The sequence below is a fragment of the Meleagris gallopavo genome, chromosome 27 (genome assembly GCF_000146605.3).
Source record: "Meleagris gallopavo isolate NT-WF06-2002-E0010 breed Aviagen turkey brand Nicholas breeding stock chromosome 27, Turkey_5.1, whole genome shotgun sequence".
Lineage (NCBI taxonomy): Eukaryota > Metazoa > Chordata > Aves > Galliformes > Phasianidae > Meleagris > Meleagris gallopavo.
Window position 1 is genome coordinate 1179445 of NC_015037.2, and position 8880 is coordinate 1188324.

Below are 8880 nucleotides of genomic sequence, written 5' to 3' on the forward strand. Positions count from 1 at the left end.
CCAGCCAGCCGTGGTACAGCGGGACGTTGAGGAGGTCGAAGACGATGCACTCCGGGGTGTACTCGAAGTCGGAGACGCCCGTGAAGCGAACGTTCACATCCAGACCCGTGGAGAGCTTGGGCAGCACCATCATGGTGTCATTGACGTTCTGGGGGGTGAGCAGCACCAGGTCCCGTTCAGGAGGAGCCCACCGCCCAGCGCTGTGCAATGGCTGTGCTCAGGGCTGGGAGATGTGAGGCACCCTGCTGTCCTCACGCCGTGCATAGAAGTGAAATGGGTGGGCGGCTCCCGTCCCACCTCACTGCCCACCTGCTGGAAGTTCAGCTGCAGCCCCTCCGACTTTTCCTGGGGTTTGATGGACAGGATGCAGTCCCCTTGGATGCGGTGCAGAACGGTCACTCCGGGGCTCCCAGTGGCGCACGGAGCCCAGCGCAGCTCAGCCCCACGTTGGGAATCCCTCCCCTGTCTGTTCCTCCTCTCCCCAACCAACCCCCCCAAAAGAAAGGGTCTGGGCCCCACGTCCCCCTCCTCCTCTGCGCCCAGAGGGAATATCGGGAACATCCCTCGGAAGCTGTGCACAGGGAGGTGGCGGGAGGACAGACCCCATGGGCAGCACTGCAATGGGCCAATGGGGGGCAGATGGGAACCACAGCCTCACACCCAGCCCAGGAACCCACAGTGACAGCACTGCTCCCCCCACTCCCACTCACCCAGATGTGCCATCAGCTCATCCGATGTCACCACCTCCTTCTGCGGGGGCAGCTTCACCTGGAAGCACATTGGATTGAGGGGGGGGACGGTCAGAAGAGCCCCCCAATGCCGTAAGCCCCCCAGCTCGGCAGCACAGACCAAGCTGGACGAGGCAGCAGGCTGAGATGCCTTCGCTCTCCTTTTCCTTCTCACCGTGTTACCTCGCAGCCCCCAGCTGCCCCCCCCAAGATGTCCCTACTGGGGTTCTGTGGAGCAAATGTGACCGACCTCGTGGCCCCCCCCGCTGCTCACCTTCCACTGCAAGAAGAGGATGTTCATGATGGCCAGCAGCGGGCAGGGCCCGTTCTCACTCTGGGTGATGATGGGCGTCCGTTCTCCCTTCCACGTGATCCACTTCACACAGTAGAAGTCAGGCTCAGGCTCACGGCTGGGGGAGCGGGCGCTGGGGGGCTCAGCTGCTGCCTGGGGGGATGCATCGCCCTCCCTGGGGGTGGGCAGCTCCTCCTGGGCACCTCGGCTTCTGCTCTCCTGGTGCTCAGCGGGATCCTCGGTGGTGCTGGGATGGGGCACCTCCTCCTGCAGTGCCGGGCTGGCAGATGGAACATCCCCCCCTTCTTCAGACCCCCCCGTGTCCTGCGGCAGCTGGCAGGGCTCAGGGCTGCTCTCTGGGCACTGGGCATCGTCCCCCGGAGTGCTGAGCATCGCCCCCAGCTCAGACTGCAGCTCCATCCCGGCACCTCAGAGCATCCGACAGCAGTGCTGTGTGGTCCCGGGGATCCTCTGATGGGATGGATGCTCCCCAACAGAGCACTCAGTTCTGCCCTGCTGAGATCCCAACCTCCACTTCCTTAGGATGCAAAGTCCGGATACTCCACAAAAAAACACATGTAGGAGCCCAACTCCCTCACCAGGCACTGCCTGTCGCTTCAAAGTAACGGAAACAATCCGAAGGAGCGCCGATCTGAGACACCGAACTGCACAGCAGATCTAAAAGGCCCCTCCAGGGGATGCTCGGCCCGCAGGCGCTGCTGGAGGGCAGTGCTGGGCACTGGGATGTCCTCAAAGCCTCCTCCTGCTCCGCTCAGCTGCTCACTGTGGGTGACAGGCAGTGCTCTCCCAGCTCTGCCTCTGCGTGTGCATCCACATTCCAGCTGCTGGCAGCTCCAAGAAAGCCAGCACAGCAGGCTGTGCTCTCCGTGCCCCCCAGCAGCAAGGAGCGAGGGCTGCCAGAGCTGCCAGAGCCGAGCTGAGGGCTGAAGCGTTCCACCCACACCCTTGTTCTGCTGTCAGCCCGGCCCAGAGCCACGGAACAGCGGACAAAGGTGTCCTTGAAGGCGTTTATCCGCCGCCGTCCCCGTCGGATGATCACCACAGCCGAAGCCTGGAGTCACACAAACAGAACAGGGCTGCTCCGTCGCGGCGCTGGCGCAGTTCGGATCTCTCCACCTGCAGCTCTGCCCATGCTGCTGTTCCTCCCACAGCCTCTCCTGCACAGAGACCAAAAAGGAAACAAGTTGGATGAAGCAGCGTCACCAACGGCGCAGCTCTGCTGCGTCCCTGAGCCCCGCGGTGCAGCGTTACCCAGACCCACAGCCCCGAGCTGCGCTGGGTCTCAGCTCCGGCCGCCCCACCCCCATCCATCCCCATTTTCCCCCCATCCATCCCCATTTTCCCCCCATCCGTCCCCATTTTCCCCGCTGTTGCCTCTCCCCACGGGGCCGACGGCTCTGCTGAGGCTCACACCTGGGCTGAGTCACCAGCAGATCCCATTACGCCTTAATCCTTCTCCTTCCCCCTCCCCTGCCCAGCGCTGAGTTGGGCGCCTTGGCAGCGCTGTTGTTTCCAACCTGGAGGGGCTGCAGGGAGGGCTGCAGTGGATACATGCAGAGCAAACAGGCGTTGCCTGCTGTGGAGAAACTACGAGGTGTTGGCGCATAAGGGAATGTGGGCCCGATGATGAGGGGCCTATTGTGGCTGCATCTGCACAACCCCTGTGCTTAGTCACACTCTTGTGCAACACGGAAGGGACGCGGGGACCGACGGGGGGTAACCAGATCATATATGGTGACTTCTATTAAACCAATCAGTGCGTAACTCATTGCACTTAGGACCAATCATTGCACCACACACGCGAGAAGGGAACACAAAGCAAGTGATCCGCGCAATAAACCGAGCGCCGGCAGCATCACGACGGTGTGCGTCTCCTGCTTCACCCTACGAGGGCTGTGCCATCCAGGTGTGGTGCCTCGACGTGACTCGGAGACGTGCGGCAGGCAGGTAAGCCTGGCACGGCAGTGGTGGACGAGTTTTGCATGCAGTGACTCTCGGGCAGCGTGGGTCAAACGGCAGCCGCTCCGCAGAGGGCAGCTGTATGACGTTTGCTCTCCTTCCACATAAATCGGGCATCCTGTCCGGCAGCTGGAGCTGGTCTTGCTGCTTCGTTTTGCCCAGCACAAGGGTGGCCTTCGGGAGCCTGGTGACCTGTTTGATGTGAGACAGTGGACGAATATCAGACGCGAGCTTTTGGAGTCCGCTGACAATAAGGAGGCGCGGTCATTGGCACCCAGAGTTGATGATGTTAAGGGTGACGCTGCTATCAAAGAGGCATTGCACGGAGCTCTGACATCGGCGAAGCCCTGCTGGCCTGCCTTGCTGGTTCTATGGGTCACAGGAGTCTCTTGTCCCCTCCTAGTGCTCCCTGAGCCTCCAGATGCAGCGGCCGTGCATCCAGCAGAGGATAGGATGGATGTCGATTTGTCCTCCTCCCACATCCTTCCTCCATTGCCTCCGTCTCCCACCTGTTTGTTGGATGAGGAGTCAGCTACGTTTTGTGAACTGCGCGCCTTGCTGCGGGAACAAAAGGACTTGTTGTCAAAGATGCAGGGTCTCGAACCTAAAAAGGACTCCAAGACCATTCAGCAGCAATATGGAGCCGCGTGCGAAGCCGCGCTGCCTGGGTTGAGCAGTTTGGAAGAGCAGCTTATCGGTGTTGGGTGTTGTGGTGCGGGGGAAGAGCGGCAAAGGGAGGGTGGTGTGTCTGCAGAGCAAGGAGGGTCAGCTGAAGGAAAGATGGGCCTTCGAGAGACTGCAGCTTCGGCGGGCGGTGCAATGTGCGAGGGGTGGTGGGATGTCGGAAGTGGCTGCGCGACATTGGACAAAGAATTGGAGGGGGAGGAAGCTGAACGCTTGCTAACACGTTTTTTGGAAGCAGAAAAGAAGGAAGGAAAAGGTGAAGGGCTTCAGAAAGGAAAGGGTGCAATAGGGGAGAATTTGAAGGCTGAGGGAAAGGATTTAGGAAAGTTTACCAGGTCAGCCATTGGTGGTTGAGGAGGGAAAACAAGAGTCCTTTGATCCGGAGCAGGAGCCGGATTTATTTCCACCTGACCCGGATGGCTTTGATCCGGGACAGAGATGGAAAGGGGTAATCAAGGATGCTCTTATAGAAGGAGTGATGTTGCCAAAGTCTTTTACTGCCCTACCAGTAACGGTGAAGCCACAGAGTCAGGTACAGTGGACTCCTTTTGATTGGAAAACTCTCAGTGGGCTGCAAAGAGCAGTACTGCAATATGGAATGGACAGTAAGCTGGTAATACAGATGGCTGCAGCTTTTTTTAAAGGTCAGGTTTTGGTACCGCGGGGTATTTGTCAGGTAATGGAGCTGCTATTGCCACCTACTGCCTGTTCACTTCTCTTAGGACCGCAGGCCGAAAAGGCAGACGCAGCTCTATTACAGGATCTGAGTTACGGGATGGGAGCCCCGTAGTGGCTGATAGGGATATGCTGGTAGGTCGGGGTCTGGCTCCAGCTTTGATGCCACCAGCAGTGATTCAGCAGGCACAGGATTTGGCACTAGCAGCCTTCAGGGGCCCCGCGGCCGCTGTGCGTCGACATCAGGCAAAAGATGGAGAATCCTTTATGCAATTCGTTGATCGCCTGAAGGAAGCGATTGATGCATCGCCAAATTTGACAGCCGAAGCCAAAGGTGCAGTTCTAAAGGATTTAGTGGTGACTGATGCAAATTCCCAGCGTCAGCAGATTATAGCTTCTTTGGGTCGAGATGCTTCCCTTACTGCCATTATTGAGGCTTGTCTGAGAATTCTGGTGCTGACCACGGAGGAAGTTAAAGCTAGAGCACAAGCTGCTGCGTTCGCCATGTTTTAAAAGCTATGATGGGGTGCCCTCGTGTTGAACTGGCTTCTGTACTTGTGGACAGCCTGGGCATTTTAAAAAGCCATGTCCCCACAATCCAGCAGACCGGCACCTGGCCCATGCTTCCAATCATGATTGCAACAGAACAGATAATTGAGGAGGGAACGGCAGAAGAGTTACAACCCTTCTTGCGCCCAGGGGTTTAATAACAGCTCCAGAAAAGGCACGGTGGAGGGAAGCTTTCTTGTACCTGGGCTATAAAGCAAATGGGGAGATGGTTCAACCACAAAAGGTGCAGGGCTAAAACAGTACAGCATGTCTTGAAATTGGAAGGGGATCTGCAGAGGATTCAGAATAGCATTGGCATTAATAATGTTAGAACCATTCTTGCTTTATTGAGGGATGCTAAAACAATAAGCGAGCCTTGCGCACCACCAGAAGAAGCACAAGAAGCCATCAAGCTGCTAGTGGCAAGCTAGAAAATAATACACATCAGCTTGAACTGTCCCTTCCAGTGAATTGTTATATTATGGGGAAAGGCATGGAATGACATGGGCCAACATCTCAAGTGCCAAAGTGGAGCTAGGGAGATTAAAGTATTTGGCTGACATTATGATTTTGTTTTTTTTGGTCCAACAGCCCAGGATGGCACTGGACGCAGTATCCTGCCATGTCGATCCACACCAACAGGCACAGAGTATCACGGGGGACACGCGTTACCCCCTTTTGATCTACTTTTTGATCTGTGGCATGGCATGGAATTCCCTGGAAGCTTGGGTGTGGATGGATGGCTGCAGGACCTGGTTAAATACGGTACTGTGCTGTTAATTGTGTTTTTGTCTTCTCATTTGGATTCCTTGTTGCTCACAGTGCGTGCGAGGCATGATTACGTGCAGTACTGTGCTCTTCATGGAAAAAGGAATCCCACTGTTTGGGACCCCAGATTCCTATGGCCCCTTTAAATAATAACAAAAAGGGGGAGATGTGGAGAAACTACAAGGTGTTGGCGCATAAGGGAATGTTGGCCCGATGATGAGGGGCCTATTGTGGCTGCATCTGCACAACCCCTGTGCTTAGTCACACTCTTGTGCAACACGGAAGGGACGTGGGGACTGACAGGGGGTAACCAGATCATATATGGTGACTTCTATTAAACAAATAAACTGAGCACTGGCAGCATCACGTCGGTGTGCGTCTCCTGCTTCACCCTATGAGGGTTGTGCCATCCAGGTGTGCAGTCTGCCCCACGCGGGGATGGTGCAGGCCGTGCTGCTGGAGCACAGAGAAAGTGAATGAATGGTGAAGAGGGAAGGCTGAGCGTCCTCGCAGTGAGCTCCGTGGGGATGCAGCGCGCAGCGGAAGCGCTCAGGGCTTCCTCATGGCCCTGCTGCCCCCCACAGCAGCAGTGGGGACCCCCACATTGCACCACCTGTGCACGTCTGCTCCCACTCCGGGTGGGGCTGAATGGGAAACTTCCAAAGAAAGAAGGCTTTGGAGAGCGCTGCACCGCTTCGGCGCTGGCTCCGTGCCTCCCCCGCCCACCAGGGATCCCGAAATCAAAACGCATCCAAAGATGAGGCAAAATCCTCCAAAACACACGGAAACCCAAACGCTCGGGTGTGAGCTCTGACAAGCAGGAGCTCCGCTGCCAGAAGGGGTTCCTTTCCGAGATGATGGCGAGCAGCTGCTCCCCGCCACATCCCTGCGCTGTCACAGCTCAGCCCAGTTCACTTCCAAAATGGGGTGAGCAGACAGCAGGACGCTGCAGCCCACAGCCCTTCCCTCAGCGTGGCTCTGAGTCATCCTCCCACGTCAGCCTGTCCCCGGCTCACCCTCCTGGCACCGCTCAGCTCTGACAGCAGCCCTTCCCCCCCAGCAGTGGCCAGAAAGGTGCCGACCCCGCAAACCCATCCTTGGGCTGAAGGGCTCTACAGGTTCAGAGGGTCCTGGCAGCTTTAAATCAAACCAGCTGCAGCACTGGAAACAGCTCTGCGGGGAGAGGGTGGCTTCGCCGGGTTTGGACCGAGGCAGTGCAGTCAGATCCTGCCTTCCATGGGTGTTATGGCAATAAACACGCCAGGACCTGGCAGCTTGATAATGAGATCGTCCTCTTTGCTCCCCCAGGAGCCCAAGGAGTGCAGCGCTCTTGGAAAGGAAGACCCACAAGGGAAGCAAATGGGTTCGCAGTGCCCAAAAGCAAGCTGAAAGCTCAGAGCTGCAAAGGTAAAGCTCAGTATTCCTCACTGCTGGGATGGGAACTGCAGCCCAGCGTTACACTGCTGCGCTTCAGAGGTAGGAAGCAGAAAAACAACCCTGTGAATGTGCTCATCCCACAGCACGAAAACAAAGAGGAATTCGGGCCTGGAGCCAGGGAAGCACTTAAACACACCCCAAACAGCAGCAGAGTGGTCTCAAAGGAGTGTGGTGCCCAAAGCGAAGCATGTGTTGAAGTGCTCTGCTGGGTGGAGGCCATGAAGTCGTCCTGTGCTGCCGCCCCACTCCTTTCTGCACACAAACACCACCACAGCATCCTGCAGTCACGGTGGGGAGGTGACGAAAGAATAAACGTGCGCTGCTGGTGCTGCAGAGGAACAAATCTCCCTGCTGGGAAATGCAATGCCTGGACTCCCCAGTGACCTCACAGTGCAGCCCCAGCTGGGACGGCCCTGCAGGAAGCTCAGGGCAGCAGCAGGACAAACAGGTCTGAAAGCCTGCAGCGCTGCCTCACCTGGTTGTGGGCTCTACAGCTCGAGTTCCTCTCATGGGTACTTTTCCAAAGCTGCTCTGTAGGGGGAAGGCCGCTGCAAACAGGCGCCAGCAGGAAGCCCCAGACCGGACCCGCTGGTTAGGCCGGCTTTCAAACAGGAAATCCTTCAGGATTTCTAAATCTTTTAGGATTTCCTGCACAGAGCAGCGCCCAAGATTTGCCGGCTGCTCCCCCAGAGTGGGGAAGGGGCGCAGCCAGCAGCCACGCAAGGATCTCCCCCGGCCCACCGCGGGCACAGCTTGGGGGGTGGAAGGGTTCTCCAAGCGTGGATAAAAGAAGCCGAGGAGCCTCCCGGCTTCACAACGCCTCCAGAGGAGCTGGACGTGGGTTGGGAGCGCAGCGCCCACTTTTCCCCCAAAATCCAGCAGTGCCGCACGGGAGCGGCCCGCAGCAGGCAGGGATGTTCAGAAATGCAGACGCATCTTTAGCAGCGGGCCCCGAACGGCAGACGGTTCCCTGTGGGGAGGAGCGCGGATGGAACCTCCACGTTCCATGAGTTTGGATCCAGACCCCCGCAACGCCCTGCGGTTTGGAGCTCAATGCTGAAGGGCGGAGCGATGCCCGCAGCTCCCCCCAACGCGAACCATTCCATCAGCTCTAATTACTCTGCTGTCATTAATTGAATCCGCCGATATTTCACATCACCGTTTGAACCCCCGGCACCTGCCGGGATCCCTCCCAGCACACAGAACCGCCCACTTTGCCATCCGCGGCCCCCGGTCCTCCCCGCCCCTCACCTCACTGTCCCTGCCGCCGCCGCCGCCGTTTTTCCTCTTTTTCCCCCTTTTTCCTCCTCCTTCCCTTCAGCGCAGAGGCGCGGCCCGCACGCCGCCAGGCCTGCGCCGGGAGGGCGGACTTAGGGCGGAGGAGGAAGGGCAGGGGGAGGAGAAAGTGGCAAATAAACAACCATACGGCGGGGCCGGCCCCGAGCCGCCCTCCCCCGGCCGCCGGTTCGCCTTAAGGCGGGGGAAGGCCGGCAGAGAGCGGCCTACGGGCCGGGCCTATACCTGCGGCCTACGGGTAGCGCCTGCGGCCTATACCTGCGGCCTACGGGCAGCGCCTGAGGCCTACACCTGAGGCCTATGGGCCGGGCCTGCGGCCTACACCTGCGGCCTACACCTGCGGCCTACACCTGAGGCCTATGGGCCGGGCCTGCGGCCTACACCTGAGGCCTATGGGCCGGGCCTACGCCTGCGGCCTACACCTCGGGCCTTGGCCCAACCCTCCAAGGAGCAGGCCTGAGGAGCTCCGGG

At 58.4% G+C, this 8880-nt stretch overlaps 2 protein-coding genes across 3 annotated transcripts in view; one reads left to right on the forward strand and one right to left on the reverse strand.

Moving 5' to 3' along the window:
- MINDY1 (MINDY lysine 48 deubiquitinase 1) overlaps nucleotides 1-8470 on the reverse strand; it is a 10986-nt gene extending 2516 nt beyond the window's left edge. Inside the window, exons 1-6 of the mRNA XM_019623096.2 lie at nucleotides 8365-8470; nucleotides 2455-3192; nucleotides 1003-2198; nucleotides 711-768; nucleotides 310-374; nucleotides 1-148 (exon numbers count right to left, since the gene is read on the reverse strand). Of these exons, the coding sequence (XP_019478641.1) occupies nucleotides 1-148; nucleotides 310-374; nucleotides 711-768; nucleotides 1003-1440 (709 nt within the window). The 5' untranslated portion in view covers nucleotides 1441-2198; nucleotides 2455-3192; nucleotides 8365-8470. The remainder of the gene's footprint in view (nucleotides 149-309; nucleotides 375-710; nucleotides 769-1002; nucleotides 2199-2454; nucleotides 3193-8364) is intronic.
- Nucleotides 2905-8880, forward strand: part of PRUNE1 (prune exopolyphosphatase 1) — a 9689-nt gene continuing 3713 nt past the window's right edge. Inside the window, exons 1-2 of one of the 2 annotated variants that reach the window (XM_031556937.1) lie at nucleotides 2905-2988; nucleotides 5500-5673. In XM_031556937.1, coding sequence (XP_031412797.1) covers nucleotides 5506-5673 — 168 coding nt within the window. In that variant the 5' untranslated portion in view covers nucleotides 2905-2988; nucleotides 5500-5505. Of the gene's footprint in view, nucleotides 2989-4968; nucleotides 5674-8880 lie in introns of those variants that run through there. The other variant, XM_031556936.1, reaches the window with a different exon arrangement.